This window comes from Epargyreus clarus, unplaced genomic scaffold (assembly GCF_041222505.1).
Source record: "Epargyreus clarus isolate Ecla_fem2 unplaced genomic scaffold, WU_Ecla_fem_2.2 ptg000017l, whole genome shotgun sequence".
NCBI classification, from domain to species: Eukaryota; Metazoa; Arthropoda; class Insecta; order Lepidoptera; family Hesperiidae; genus Epargyreus; species Epargyreus clarus.
This window is the reverse complement of record NW_027332225.1, coordinates 11,014,063-11,031,007: the sequence shown is the minus strand read 5'-3', so window position 1 is coordinate 11,031,007 and position 16,945 is coordinate 11,014,063. Positions and strand designations below refer to the sequence as shown.

The 16,945-nt window shown below is 36.4% G+C and overlaps 2 protein-coding genes across 2 annotated transcripts in view; one reads left to right on the top strand and one right to left on the bottom strand.

Annotated features, from left to right (window-relative positions):
* The window catches only part of LOC140748942 (uncharacterized), a 459,083-nt gene that overhangs the window by 61,617 nt on the left and 380,521 nt on the right, over positions 1-16,945 (top strand). The gene's annotated exons all lie outside the window — the stretch shown is intronic.
* The window catches only part of LOC140748871 (furin-like protease 2), a 355,165-nt gene continuing 348,748 nt past the window's right edge, over positions 10,529-16,945 (bottom strand). Inside the window, exons 8-15 of the mRNA XM_073081744.1 lie at positions 15,133-16,929; positions 14,815-15,048; positions 14,049-14,207; positions 13,717-13,856; positions 13,104-13,359; positions 12,842-12,936; positions 12,179-12,336; positions 10,529-11,368 (exon numbers count right to left, since the gene is read on the bottom strand). Of these exons, the coding sequence (XP_072937845.1) occupies positions 11,198-11,368; positions 12,179-12,336; positions 12,842-12,936; positions 13,104-13,359; positions 13,717-13,856; positions 14,049-14,207; positions 14,815-15,048; positions 15,133-16,929 (3,010 nt within the window). The 3' untranslated portion in view covers positions 10,529-11,197. The remainder of the gene's footprint in view (positions 11,369-12,178; positions 12,337-12,841; positions 12,937-13,103; positions 13,360-13,716; positions 13,857-14,048; positions 14,208-14,814; positions 15,049-15,132; positions 16,930-16,945) is intronic.

Genomic DNA, 16,945 nt, shown 5'->3' with positions numbered 1-16,945 from the left:
CTCTATCTAATAGAAAATTATTAAAAAAATATAAAAACAAAAACCTATGCTAAAAATATAGCCTATATGAGACGAATCCAGCGACATGCTAAAGAATAAGACATACATACTCTCCAAAACATTACCCTCTACAATCGTGTAATGTTCCAGCTTAGTCCTCAGGAGTAGCGGCGCGACCGTGGCCGACATGAAGGAGCAAACTAATCTAGTCAGCATTATCTGGGATTGATTATAAATGTTCATCGGCAGCAGGAACCCCTCAGCATCAGGTGAAATGCATGCTTGTCTGCTACTCCTATGTTATAAAAAAAACATTAAAGTTTTGAAAAAACTTTTGAGTAAGAAGAAGGACACAACAAACATTATTTATATACAAATACAACTATACAAAATATTGTTTGTAGTATACACATACACACACAAGCATTATTTCTATAGATTGCGAGCCTAGCCATCCCGATGGATATGCCCATATAAATTGAATTATTGGCCTCCACGGGCGTTTGACGGCGTGGTCAGAGAACCAAGTTATTGAATTTATTTACATATACGAGGGGAAGGGTATTGAACAAAATGTGTATTATGCCTTATTCCCTTGGGTGTAAATAAAAAGTTTTTGTACACGCAAACGGAGACAAGTTTTTGGAGATACATTTGGTTATTTATATGTTACTTATTGGAGTCGGATAGGAGACCATAGTGACGAAATTATATGACTTATATACTCCGAAATATAAAAGTTTTCTGTAAAATTGTATATATTTTGTGTAAATGTCCGTCCTGTCTACAATCTTCTAGTTCCGATTAATAAAAAAAGATATTTTTAATTAGTGTTCATACCTAAATCTTAGAAAGTTCATAATATTTTAGCAGACCAGACATATTAAACAAATACTAACAAAGATTACAATATAAATTAGCTAGACACATGACATAGCTTTATCCAGTAAATCCATCTCCATTTTTCAGAGTTAAATATTAAAGCATTAACATAATTACTTCACAACCACGAAGCTATGAACAGCTACCACAACATAATTATATTATCTACATTACATTTTATCCCGAATTTTGCACCATCGCCGTCTGCCGGAACAAATTTACACGACGTCAGCTTCACTGACGTGTCTATCGACGTAATGAGAATTCCACTCGATGCATTAATATATCGATTACATACCCCCGAAAAATTCCAATTACGTAACGTCAGACCGTATCAGCCTTATATTCTTATCCGTTCATATTCCAGGTATATTTTCCTTAGGGCCGTAAGGAATCGTCTCACTGGTTGAGCGTAACGATGTTATATTGTAGATATAAAAGCGGTATTGGCAAGCGATCACATATTTTTGTTATCTGCTTTAAATTATATTTCTATTTAAATCAAATACGTTGCAACGAAATGAAACAGCAAACGAACAAACCAACCACCTGATTAAAAGTAACCACCATTTTATAATCAATGACAGACATTATACAGGTAGGATACTTACCTGATGCCAGCCACAGGTGCCATAGGCTAATCGAATTAAAATCTATCGAAACCATCTATTATTTAAGTAAAGGGAAAATTGGCATAATGTCGTAAGGCAGGCAATATCAGCTCTCATATCCAATACGACATGTTGAACTCAACCACTTGATCAAGAGCGAAACGGTTAAAAGGAAAAATTTAAATTAATTAAGTTACGTAGACTATCGCTTTATTTTATTCGCTTGTAATGTAACAAGTGGTCAATAGAGTGCGAACCAAAAGGTTTCTTCGATACAATAAAGGTTAAACAAGGGTTGGCGGTTAACTTATGAGTACTCTGAGGGTTTTTAGGTTTCTTTCATATTATCATAGGAATAAAGGCGTGATTTGGTTTTTCTTTACGTTTTACTAACAATATACTGTCGTATATTGATTATTTTTATATCTTAAGCCCGCTGCACATTCTCGTGTTCTGTGCTTTCTCGCATTCTCGTGAGATTCTCGCGAGAATGTGGAGCGGGCTTTACTTTTAAGAAATAAAGAAAAATAATTTTGTAGCCGCTTTTTTTCGCTACGAAATGCTGAACTATAAGTGTAAGGTCTCATTTATTATTATACCTTACTGCGTTACTTTAACATTATAAAAATAAATAAAATTAAAATTAGTTTAAAACCTTTCACTCGAAAAAAATGCTGGCCACATTTAATTGGCCGTAACGCTGTATTCGTGATTTAAAAAAACAAAAGTGGATTATGGCGGGAAACGGCAGATGTCAAGGACGATGTTTGTGGAGGTCTTGGAATTAATTAAAAATAACTAGCTGGATTCAAGTCTTTCATTGGAGATATCCCCAATATAATTATATTTGATATTAATTCTAATACTAGTTTTATTGACTAGATTATTAAAAAAGTTACGAGTCAAAAGCAGTAAAACTGCAATTTCTGCAAAATAAAAAGCTGTTTGCATTACACAACAAATATGGCGATTAAACGATAATTCTATTATGTGTTTGCTCGTCCAAGATGGCGGCGATAAGCGACACGACATGTGTCAATTAATGACAGAAAACAATTCTTTATAGGTTTTTCAAACACACTTCAATTTAGGTGAAAATATTTGCTACGTGTCCAGTAGGTACGTTAGGTAATTTCATTTTATGAATAATGTGATTTGTTGTATAATAATCACAGACCTGTTAATAATATTATACGTCTAGTCATACCTAAGAACATAGCCAAAGAATAAGGACATAATCAAATACTTTCAGCTTGTATTAAATTTAATATCTTTGTATGTAACATCACAATTTACACTGTAGGTACATTAACAATGTACATTAACAATGTACCTACGGTGCCGGCCAAAATATTGGATAGAAAATAGAAAAAATATATAAACGGGAAATAATACGTACAATACGGTTACATGATAGAACACATCCCAAAAGATTTAATTGGAGATCTGGGGAACAAAATTACGCTAATTAGTAAATTTACAAATGAACAGGTATTCAGAAACTCAAAATTTTAAACTTAGCTAAGTACCACTCAGAGCATTAAAATTATTCCGTATACTTGCGAGTTATGATGGTTCGGGCGGACACTCAAATATATAAAGGCATTTTATATGTTTTGTAGATGTTATGTTAAACTTAGCAAACAATATGCCACAGAGCTTCATTATTTAAACGTCTCTTAACCGTAGCTAAATCTAAATCAAACTCAATCCATAAGTTTGCGAACTGCGGTCAGGGAGCCAACTGTTACAATTGTACCCACTTCATCCCTCGAAGATAGTGATCAATAGTTCAATCTAAACTTGTATCGGCCGGTTTACACACAGTTGGTTATGATAACAGTGAGTAATCCATGGATTGCTTTGTACAAGGTCTGTTCTATTGCTTGCGTGTTACTCGTAGCATGTAGCACCAATCCCCAGCTGCTAAAACAGTATCGTGTCACCACTTGAGTTTGTAAACACATATGTACTAATAAATCAATTATCGGTGTTCTCATTTTAATTATGTTTTTAGTGATTCTCAGCAAATATCTTTTTAAATACAGGCAATATTGTTACGATTGAGTCAATTCTATCGGGACTTTGACTCAACGGCAACAGGGGGTTACTACCATCTCTTAAAACAATATTATTTTAATCATACTTTTACTTTTTTGCAGGAAATTTTACTTTTTAAGCAAAATATGACAATTTCAGTTGGTTTTATAAAATGAATAAGCGAAAAATTAATAAGGGTTTAAGTTTGTTCAACTGTGTGTGACGGAATATTTTACTGTTTTAAGGAGGTAATAAAACTTTCCTGAACTATGATTTTTTTTAAAAGATGGTGGTAGGCTCCCAGGGCAATTAGGAAATTTTTCACCCTAAGAATAATTAGACTTATTATGTTAATAAAAAAAATAACAACAAGCAGAGATCCCTCATAAATTTAAGGATTTTCTTTTTAAGGCATGTGACTCTATATAAATATGCCTCCTTTTTCCGTAGTTGTAAGTTGTGTGAAAAGAATCTTCCTAGCTTAATTATTTTATGTTTCGACATACACAAGTAGTATTCATTAAAAAACAATTCTTTATTTGTTAAAATACACAAATCTTATTCATCCAAAATGAATCCTACATAATTGTACACAGTTATAAATTATTAAGTGTTTCCACTTTTGAAATTTCCCAAACTTTATTGCCCAAATGAGGAATTTATTAAACTCCCACCTACCAGAATAACGTTGGCATGATTCATGAAAGCATGAAATATAATGACTCCGTGACGGCAAATATTTCGAGCACCCTTCAATACTCTTTCACGTTACGAAATTTATTGTAAGACTTCCTTTATTAAGCAGTTTTAATCAATCAACCCTTTACTTCGATTGTCAACGAAATAACTGTCGTCTCTTCAAGAGTATTATAATGCTTTAAAGGCATTATTCATTTCAAAATGTGAATCCTCGAATAATTATTGCGGAATACTTATTGCGTCCAAAATAACGATGTCGCTTTGACGTCTCTAACTAAGCTTCGTCTATCAAGTAACGCTTCTGAAATATAATTATACAGTTTCAATTTCAACCCTTTGCTATATAATAAGGCAGATCTATCATGAATATAAGGTATCGTTTGTGGGATAAAGGGTTTATGACTGGCGACCAGAAGAATTTTTGACCTGAATAAGTTTCATTTCTGTCTATTAGGACTCATGTTCTACATCAAACTCCTAAAGTCTGATAGATGAAGCTTTTAGATTTAAAAAATAGGGGGAAATATTATTTCGAAACGAACAGTGTGCGTAAAGTTTATCTGCATAGTGTTTTATCCTTTATGTGTTCATTCCATCTCAATGATTTATGACAGTTATATGGCTTCCACTTGACACCGTTGTGGCAACAAATTCCGTGATAACCAATGATTCCTTTCCATAACTTTACTTTGCCCTAGATTGGTTTGATAGACAAAACTTGATGGTCGCCCTGATGGTCTCTACCATCTGGGGTCATCGGTAATTAATACTAAAAGAACTCGAGTTCTTTCAGAGCCACTCATAAATCCGCTAATCGTAGATAACGAGGCAGTGGTACATTGGATCTCTGATCCTACCCTTATAGTATAACCAGGATATTTTAAGACTAACTCAAATAGGAGATTAAACTCATTAAAAATGGAACGACTCTTCGCAAAAACCTTTAACCATTAACATTTAAAATAAATTGCAAAACGTAATTACCATTGCCGTCCTGCAAAGGGAATTACTTGAAAATATTTTCGAAACGTATTCCAACTGTATATAAAACCGAAATAAGGTCGGTCCGGTGACCAGAGGACCTAATTTATCTTTTTGAAGGCCCGAAGGGACAATAAAGTAGGGACAATTTGAATAGCGAATTTTTTCGGGCCCTGTCTATATGTTAATGAGATCCGCCGATCAAAATACTGTGTTAAAAGGGTAATGTACCTATAGTGTTTTGAATGCCCTTCGCAAGAGGAAATTGTCATAATAATATAGGATCCACACATAATACGAACCGATAAAAAGATACGGCTGAGTTAAACTTTTTTATGTAACGTGGTTCGCTGTGAATAATTCTGGATTGTATTCACATTAAGTTTCTTTATGTGATCAAAAGTTGTATGTATTTCGTTTATTTTTGTAGCCGACTGCAGAGAGTAATGTTTTTGGTATATGTATGTAGGTATTTCTCATGCTTTGACACGCCCTACAGTCTACCTATAAGGTTCTAGAAATGATAATGATAATGGTAATGATAAATGACAAACTAAGTCCTTTTCACTTAGTTAACTAATCGAAACATTTTTTTCATACATTCTCATCATCATCAGTCCTAACTCTTAAACATTATGTCGATTGTGTTTAATACTTTACTGTAATTTCTAATGATAAACTAAGTCCAACAAATCCCGCGGAATTCAAGACCCATGTTTAAAAAATAATTTAGAAATTATTACCAATAAGAATTATTAATTTGTTTACTAAATTCTCACATAATACAACCCAAAGCTCCCTAAGATACCTTAGTTGCAATGAGATCCTTACGATTCCAATAAATTACCGATTCGACAACCAGATCCAAGCTTAAGGTGCGGTCCAAATTAATCTAATAACCTTACATCCAGATTTCCATTAAAACAAGGTATCAGCCCTTTGTACTCTAAATGGTAATGCAGTGGTCACGGACAATACTATGTAAATACGGACCGATATTGTCCTGTAATGTATGCGGGGGCCATAACAGACCCTTCGGAGCCTGACCTCTGCTCGGACCTCTCTCTCCAACACCCTTCATAAAAGAGAGAAGGGTATGAAAATATTGTTATTAGTTATCATAAGGCTGCCATTATATGGAATGGGTTGAAGCTTTCCCTATATACCCATGGCTATAACATTTGACGGCATGCTAACATATTTTATACTGTATCATGTACGGATAAAATGCATATACCTACATGAACTGTGGCCCCGCGGCTTGCGTAGATTATAACCAATGTGTAATTGAGTAGGTATGCCTAATATATAGAAATTGAAAAAACCAATACCATTAAATTTGTAGTAGTGTTCTTTAGCTCACTAACGCACCGATACGTCCGTTTGGGGCAACGGTCGGAAATGAACTAACTCAACTACTCACTTGTTGTAGGTTCTCACGTATGCGCTCAAAACAAATGTACCCACATTCGCTTAAGATTTCGTATTGGTGGTGTAGAAGAAGAACACTACTCGTTTCTTAGATGTCATATGAAGTAACTGAATGATTAAATTTAGATGATAGCTTGCAACATCTTCGGAATTATTTATCCAGTAACAGACCTTAAAACCTGTAGGATGTAGGATCATACATTTTGATGTTTAAATAAAAAGCTTATTTGTGACACAGAATTCCTTTTATTATAAATATTAATTGCACATAAGAACATTTTATACAAAAATACATTCTTAATTAAAAGTCCCATTAAAACAAACTATAAAACCGCAAATACAGTCAAAATTACATATCCATAAATAGAAATTATATTTTTGTATATTAAAATTATAGTAAAGTTCTTCTAAATTATGCAAATATTCTGATTATAAATAAAATTATTACAAAAACCAAATCAGACGCCAAGAAACATTTTTATTTATGAACTAAGTACATATTGGAATTCCATTTTCATGATTTAAAAATATATAAAAAATGATTTAATACATAATCATTAATAATAATTGACAAAGCATCAGCTAAACAATTCGACTTGTAAAAAATGACTCAAAATTTAATTTTCAATACATTAATAATTAAATCGTAGTAAAGTTTTCTTTATAATTTATTTATAAACAGATCAACATTCTAGCTAAGCTACATGTATATACATTTGTGATGGTAACATTTCAGGTTCATACAATCGGCCATGTTTGTATATGACCCGAACAATTTGTATTAAATTATCACATATTCGAATATTACTAATAAGGTAACAGAGTAACTTGAATTTTGTGAAGATTTGAGAGCAAGGTAAGCGAGTTACACCAATTTGAGACAAACTTAATATTCACTAAAATATTTTAAAAATAAACACTTAAAATTGTATAATTTGATTTAAATCATATTAAAAAATATTTTTCCTAACTCAATTTAAATAAAGCCTCGACACCACAGCGAGCGAACTGTAAGCGAACGAGATAAAGAGTAAGCGAGTAAGGAGGAGTACAAGCAAATTTAAATTAAAATTTTAAAACCCCCAACACAACAACAACCCTTAAAAATTTCCAGTAAAGTTTTTCTAATTTTTAATGGATCTAAACACAATAAAAAACATTGAATCTAGATTCGATCTAATACGATTTAGAAGCCTTTAAAAAATAAATTGACATCGATGTAAAGACGCTATTTTTGTGTCGGGGTTAATAAAAATCACACTAAATTATAAATTTATCGTTATTAAATAAAAGAAAATCCTCTTTACAGAAGAGCGTTAATGTTAAACGCTCCAATGTTTATTGTAAAGAAATTGTAACTATTGAATGTATTTGTCTCTATTGTATTTCTAATGTTAAAAATGAACGAGACAAAACTAATTTAAAATGCTGGCAATGTTTGAAAGAAGGTCTTAGGGCCAAAACACATACATATGGTACATGTCACGACGTTGTGTACCGTTGTCGTGTCGTAAAAATACACGACATGCATCGTTAAAACACTACATGGCGCCGCAGCGCGTCACGACACGCTGTCGTGTCGTATGTACCATGTGTTTCAGCCCTTATAAGCGCTACTTAAAATAGACAAGTGATAGGGCATGATTAGAATACGTAATTTGTGTAAAAGATGTATATTTTTCTAGTAAACATTGTTAAATATAGCCGTTTTTGTGATGGGTTCATGTTAGAAATTTTACGCCTATTGGTAACTTCGGGCTTATAACTAAATTAACATTATTATCATTAGACTTTATGCAAGAGAGAGCCGAAATGGGAAAGTATTAATTACAAATTGTTACATTATGAACGATTGTGGCATCATCTATGGCTTATTGTTTTCGATACGTACAAAATTTTATAGTTTTTACACATGAGTTTAGATAATCAAAAATTACAAAACGCGAAAATGTGACCTTCGCGAAATAATTCGAAGATTGTTTGCTGTCGATTATTTTATTAAAAATAATTATTTAAAAATTAAAGGTCCTTCTTAGTTTTAATTGGATTAAATAGCTATTATATTCTGGTTTAAAAATTATGGTATATTTACATGAGGCATTCCAGCTTCGTTCTCAAGTTAACAACGCACCTGTGGGAATGTAATACATTTCCTAAGAAACAATTATATTTTTATGGAATGAAAATCGCGTCAAACTATAAACACACAAGTGTGGCACGAAAGTTCCAGATTCGTTCCCAGCAAGACATACTAAAACCTCGCAGTAATCATAAATTCATTGCTGCGAGGTTTTACTAAGTGTAATTTCTCTATATTTAGTATGTATTTGGCGTCCACTAGATAAAGAATAGTAATATTGAGCTATGAACACAAAAATTGTCATTTTCATTATCAATTTACTTTCTATCGAAAAACCTAAAACCCTATCTTTGTAACCTTATATTTTGAAAATCATACGCTCTTCCACACATTATATCCGGTCATAGCGACGTTAAACTTCATTCGATCTCCCAAACTGTAACTCAGTTACTCCATACAGTTCGAAGTTCATTCGAATGAGGGTCCACGAAATGTTATATTATTATTTCGATATCCGTATTAGACACGGCAGTTATTAATTAAATTCTCGTTTTAACATCTGTCAAGTGAACTTTATTAACTTTGTTACGTTGATAAACTTTGAGAAAAGGAATGATAACTCTCAAGTTCATTCTGTGAGTTCGGAGTTCGAATCCCAGACACGCGCATGTAACTGTACCTTTTTAAAGTTATGTGCGTACTAGAGATTCATTATTACTTTCTTAAACTATTATGAAGAAGGAAAAACACGATTGAGTTCTTGAAAAAATATATCTCAAAAGTTCATACACTTTTGAGATCTACTCGTATGAGTCTACCGATCCGCACTTAGCTAGTTGTGGATTATGGCCTGATCCCTTCTCACCGAGAGGAGACCCTTGCCCAGGTGTGAGACAGTAATGGGTTCATAACCAAACTAAGTGTTTACTTATGTGATGTATCCTTATGTGGACGAAATAATTATATTGAAGCAGAAATGATTTCGAATACAAATAAAAGAACAGTTTCAAAAAATACAAAGGTCCCGTGATTAATTTAGAAAACAAAAATCAAACCAGCAAACAATCTCCTTCAGTATTAGAACTAAGCGGTCATATCACAATACGGCATCCGGGCTGTCCCGGTCACGAGAACATTAGTCTTTGCGACGACGACACGACTACGATTTACGATAAATCGTGATTTAATTACCATCATAAATGATCTGGTCATGACTGACCTTATAAAATAGGAAATTATAGGTAGCGGTCTTTAAAATCATTTTTATACGTGATTTTTATGAAAAAAATTGATATGAAGAAAGTTATTTTTCTAAATTACTGGCAGTAAAAAATGAATGAAGGTGAAGTATGCTTTATATGTTCCAAAGTTGCCAGCAATGGGACATAAATTTCGTAGCTTTCTGATCGTACATTCATGTCGAAGTCGTGAAGACTAAAGTTCCTCTTAATAGAACCTTTGTTCATACTTACAATTTACACCTAACTATAATTACAGTGTTGGTATTTATATATTATTATATTTATATTATATTTTATATCGGTAAATATAAAAATCGTAAGATGCGTTTGTTTTACTACTCTGACACTTGACATTGAATTTACAAAAAAATAATTACTTTATTAATATAATTGAAAAAATATATAGATTTGTACCTAAAAAAATGTGAACATTTTTTATACTAATTTCGCTAACTGTACAATTATTTCTTAAAGGATTGTATGAAAAGGGCCCATTAAATTTCATATAAATAAATGAAACTTTACGGTCAAGTGTCATTCTTTTTATATGGGTGCGTTTATACAGATTTAGATTTCGGGCACCTGCAGATTTACTTGTTACCAATATAATTACAGGATAACAAACCTCATCACATCCATAGCAAGTTTCAGCAAAACCACAATTATATTATTCAAATATTATCATATTATCCTAAATTCAAAAAATAATATGGTCCTCAACAGTTATTCGATAAACCGTTTTTCATCAGGAAATCGCAGTTGTTAATTATTTATCATCTAAACTGAACTTACTACTAATGTAACACATCTCGATCACGATACAGAATGCGAATTAATTTCGAGTTTGTAGTGATAATTGCCCTAACGCCAAAATAGTGTAGTAGTGTTAAAACGTTCGAATATTTTAAATTGATTACCATTCTTGTGTAAAAGTGAAGCGAAAATTGCTCCCATGACATATTTTCTGTTTTCTTCTGTACAAACACGACTTTAATTGATTTTATTTACTGTGCTTATTTTATTATCATTTGACAGTTTTATATTACGGTATTTGATGCCAATCCTTAAATTGTACAATTTTATTTTCTACCCGTGTTTTAATATTTCATTTACTTCAAATCAAAACCGGGACAAACAAATCCCGTCGGCACAGGGCATTAACACCACAATCATCTATCTACATATTACGTTTCAACTGCTGAATAACTTACGTTCTACGATCACAGCGCTCGCTATGTGGCGTGTTCCAACAACGGTTCCTGTTCGTGTTCTGGTTGCGAGTCCTCTAGTACCGGGAACGTGGTGCGAGCGAGACGGACGGACACTTCGCCCTCGTCGTTGCAGGCGAGCGGCGAGTATACAGCGCCGTGAGTTCTCACTCGCGGGCGGCGAGAACTGCGCACCTGGTAGGGGATAAAAAATTATAAATATTTTTATTTCACGTAATTCCCCACTGTTACGGATATGGATTTTGCGTTATATATTGCCCTGAAATTTCTGTAAAATTTACAGAAAGAGCAATATTACCATACTATATAACAGGTCTATAATCTTATTTCTATAATCTTATCTTATCTCATCAAAACAGCGAGAATAATCAAGGCAGCACCAAGATATCTCCCTTCCTATCATACCGAGAACCGAGAACCTACGAAACCCGGTTTCTCTACTGGAAATTCGTCATTATCTCTCTCCTCCCTCCTCCCTGTCTCTAAAAAACCTGACTCACTGTCTCAAGTATTAAATCCAACGTAACGCCACCCCAAACGATCCCTCCCCCGACATTAAGTGTAAACTCACCAACACAGCGAGCAACACGGCGACAAGCGCGCCAACAATCGCGACGCTCGTGGCGATGGCGACCGCGCCGAGCGACGGGCTCGAGCTGTCCTCCGTACGTAGCGCGCCTTACTCCGGGATGCAACGCTCATCCTCTGTCTTATGACTGACTAATATTCAAACCAACGCCGCGTTCCCCCGTTTCCCTGTCCACTCTAAATGTATCTCCGAGCGTGATTACTAGCACAGCGTGAAACGAAGCGTCGGTTTCCCAGGACTATCATGACTGATAAATAGTCAAAGCAGGATCAGAAACGCTCCCCCCTCCCTACCTTCGTCCCCATCCCTTGCTTCATCCGATATCACGATATGCCACACTCCCTTTCTTCTCTCCCTCTCGGTAAAATACATTTAAATAAAGTATTAAGACTCACCAGCACAGCGAGCAACGCGGCGACAAGCGCGCCAACAAGCGCGACACTCGCGGCGATGGCGACCGCGCTGAGCGAAGGGCTCGAGCTGTCCTCCGTGCGTAGCGCTCCCCACTCCGCGATGCGACGCTTGCCCGCTACCGCCGAGTTTATGCACTCGCCTGGTACAAACAAGATTTTTTTATTGTTACAATGAATTATTCACAGACAAACATATAAGAATCCGATTACACATGAATATAGCGTTTTCTACCGCCTCCGCCGCGGACGGGAAACGCATTTTTAAATTAGATTTTCATGAGAGTTCATGAGGTTGCAGGTTTAAGATGAACAGGAAACTGATTTAATATTTTAATTCCGCGTTATATACTTTAGATGTTTATGTCAATAAGTACAGGGAGACCTCTTATAACTATACCTTATGGGTTTCAATGGTGATTCACTATTACATAAACGTGTGAAGAGTAAACGGTGTAACTTAATCCATTCTAACAAAGTCTTCAAAGTAATTGTAAGATCTGTCATATAATATTATTGGTACACATATTACGCAGAAAATTGAAAAATTAGATTAATCAAATAATTTGAAATATAGAATTTACAATTGAATAAAAGCCGCTATAAAACGTATTGTATAAGAGTTTTAGAAGTGGCAGAGAAACTCACCAGTATCTGGATTACAATGGCAGCAATCAGACGCTGAAGTGGTGTTCGCTACTTTGCCGAGCTCCGTACAGCACCGCACGCATTGATTGTTCAGCCTGTAGTTACATTATCATAATTGTCAAAGGTTTCTCTAAGAACTCTGTCAAATTGTGTCAAAGTCTGTCTCTTTTTATAATTTGACAGTCGAAGCTTATTTTCCTACACAAAAATTACTGCTACTCACTTATGTATATGTACTATGTATAACGAAATTAGTACTTACTTATCCAGCTTAAACGGTCTAGAGCACCCGGTACAACTGTACTGTCCGGGACCAGAGCAAGTCCTACAGCTGTCGTGGCAACCGCGACAGGTCCCGCGGTTCGGTTCGTAGTACTGCGATCCGATACACTCCATACAAAGCCCGCCGTCTAGCATGGAGCCCGGTGGGCAAGACTTGCACTTGAGGGGGCCGGAGCCATCGCACTCCCGGCAATAGTGGTGGCACCGACGACAGCCGCCGACGCTCTGGTAGAAACCTGGTTGAAACGGACAATATAATATTATCAACAACCGGAAAACCCAAGCCATCAATGAGAAGACGATGACAAGATCATCAACAACCAGTACCATCAAAAAGATGATAAAACAAGACAATGTGAATGAGAAAAATATTACGAAGACCATCACCTTGACCAAGTGCAGATGGAAAACACTCAATCATCGCAATTTTATCGCTATTAAGCAAATTATATTTGAAAAGCTTGTGTGGATTTTTTTGAAGAGTTCAGTTGAACGCGCTCCGAAAACATATTATCAGTTCAGTTTCAGTTTTTTTTAGGTAGTTTACTAGGTTTCAATTCATATTTTTCCCACGTACATTATGACTAACTTACCTTGAGGACATTCAGGATGGCACTCCCCGGCGGCCAATCGCCAGCCAGGAGGACAGGACGCGCACTGGTCACGTCTTGGTCCTATACAGGTACGGCAGGATAGGTAGCATTTTGAGCAGAAACCTCGGTCTGCGTAATACCTGGTACAATTACAAATATTAAGTTAATTCAGTCTTCGAATGTAACTTTTCGGATAGCCATATTTTAATGGAATTTCAATTCGGATACATTTTAGGAAGCAAGGATAAGTCTTATAATAATAAAGATCAGAAATTAGGAATGGTATAAATATGCAAATTGAGAACAGTCCAAAAAAAAACAAAACTACATACCCTTCAGCACAAGAAGTCCTGCAGACACCAGACTGAAGTCTCAAGGAGCCTACACAAGAGGTGCAGTTCAAACGAGAGACGCATTCCGAACATCCGTGGACACAACGCGCGCACTTGCCCGCGTCCGGGAAGTAGCCACGACTGCATTCGGGAACGCATCTGGGAGAACAATAAGTATTTGAGTAATGCAAAACTTTCAATAGATTTAGGTTAGGTTAGGTTAGACCGCGGACAAATTCTCAATCCGTCGATGGGCGTCTAGAGGAACACCGTGGGGTTTTAGTCTGAGAGGAACCCATGTAGGATTTCTTTGCGTAAAGAAACGTTAATTTAAATAATGGCAGGGCCCCGACCTGGAAGAACTGCCTGTCTAATCATGGTACCACCCGACCAACTTTTTAGCGACGTAAGATAATAAAAACATTTTGTATTTTGCGTGTAAGCATTATTATCTTGATAAGAAGATGGAACAATTTTATAACGACTACGATTTGAAACTAAAAAAATATAATCCTAGCAAGCAGAAAAATATAATCCTTCACTATTTTTTTTAAATCCTGCATATGGGCTCTCACATCAGTTTAACAAGCAAGATAATCGGTAGTCGAGTATCGATGGTTTGTTTACTTTTGTTTGTATTGTTCCAATATCACAATTTTTTTGTGAAATACATATTTTGTTAAATCCATATTGACCTACAATTTTCGCTTCAAAATGATTTAAAAATATGTTTGACAATTGCACAAACACTGAAACGAGTACTTACTTGTAATTCTGTAAGAGATTAGGCGTTGCACACGTTAGACAGTGACTATCGTCGTCTCCAAAGCACGACTCGCAGCCTGGGCTACACGACTGGCATATTTCACCGTCGGAGAACTCCCTAACACTACACTTGTTTGAGCCAACGGGCACACATTTGTTCTTTTTGTTGAGTTCCCAATTTTCGTCGCAAGTTAGACATGTTGCACTTAAACACGTTGAACAACCGATGGGGCACCTGAAAAAGTGGGAGAGGGTTAAAATTGGAAGAAATAAAGTAATTATACAGACAAAAGTGTAGAGGAAATATACGTGAACTTACTTCATGCACTCCTTCCTTTTCTTGTCTGCGTAATACCCGCCAGGACAAACGTTGACACAGTGGCCGTCGAGAGCGTAACTCGAAGCGTGACAAGTCACGCACTGGGCAGGTCCCGGCCCACTGCACGTTTCGCATGTCGGGTGACAATTAGCGCACGTATAGTCATCTGTTTCGTACGTCGACGCCGGACAGGACGCAAGACACGATCCGTCGTGAAGTACAAGGTGATGGTCGCACGAAGTGCAAGCGTTCGCTCGTTCAGCGCACGTTGAGCAATGTGCGGCGCATGGACGACAAACCGAGGATTCGCTGTCTTCCCAGTATCCATCAGGACATTGCTGAAGGCACACAGCCAAGTCCACTACTAATAAATGAGCTGGAGCACACGCTAAGCAAGAATCCTGACCTGGCCCCATGCAGGTCTTACAAGACTCGTGGCACGCCAGACAATCGTTACCTTGGTTTGTATAAGTACTGAGAGGGCATCGGGAAACACAGGTATCGTCCAGGCGGTAGTGTTTACAGGCGATGCACTGACTTGGTCCAGTTTCATAACATCCTTGTGTGTCGCATTGGGGATCACAGTCATGCATGACGCGTTTATCATTACTATCGGCGAGCACATTCTCCCCATGCGGCAGAGGGACATTGTGACCATCGAGACTTGCTACGGCCTTCTCTGGATTAGATCCAGCGGCAAATAACGTAGGAAAGTTTTGGTAATTGGTAAACGCGTCAGTGTTGTAAAAAGAATCACCGACTGAGTCATAGCCTTCTGCGGCAGTTGGGAATGCAAAAGATGGAACAATAGATGATGGTCTCTTTGATCTTAATCTCACAGGATCAGTAAGCGTGCCGTAGAATATCAATTGCCACTTTTTCAGGATACCTGGCTGGTTAACATGTCTGTTGCCACCATTTACAATTTGTAATGTCCATCTACCCTCAGCCTTCTCGCCCCAGAAATGAACACTTAAGAAAGGCCAGTCATCGAAATTGGAGCTAATGACATCACGAGGTCTTTCAAATAATAGAGTCGATGTTGTTCCCATTGGAGAAGTGAGCAATATTCGTAGATTGCCCCTTGGGAAAAATCTAAGCGATATCTTGCATTGGACGTGTTCAAGATAACGCACTTCATTTACCGTTCCACTACAACCATTAACATCCATATGCAACTTCAACGTATATCCATATGAAGACTCGATCGGTTTCTCCTCGTTTAATTCTTGAGATTTACAAATATGTTGAGGAGGAACTGTTACCCATTGTTCAGCTAAATTTACCATTTCAGCAGCATCCATTAAACCATATCCAAATTTGTGACTAACTTTTCGTTTAACTCCATTAACAATCCAATCTGTCTCTTTCTGTAGCGGCTGTGGTCGCGATGTTAATACAACTAAATATTGCATGTCTCGCCAAGTTAAATCTGGATTAGCTTCTAATGCAAGCGCACAAATACCAGCCGCTAATGGTGCAGACGCTGATGTTCCTGTGTGTTCTACAGTGCAAATGTGATCTGCTCTTAGTCTTCCATCCATGTCAACGGTTGCAACACTTTTATCATGCCCTGGGGTACCGGAACTGTACGTTGTAGCCAGTGTAGAGGAGCATTCTTCCAGATACCAGGGTTTGTAACCTCCTTGAGTAGCACTAGATATTGACAAGGTGAAGATACTATTTGTGTAACCATCACAATTGCATGAGTCTGTATGTCGTCCACCGTTCCCTGATGCCCAAACAAATATGCTTCCTTTACCGCGTCGGCCACTTGTGACTCCGTAGATGAATGCCCTAAAATAATGAACAT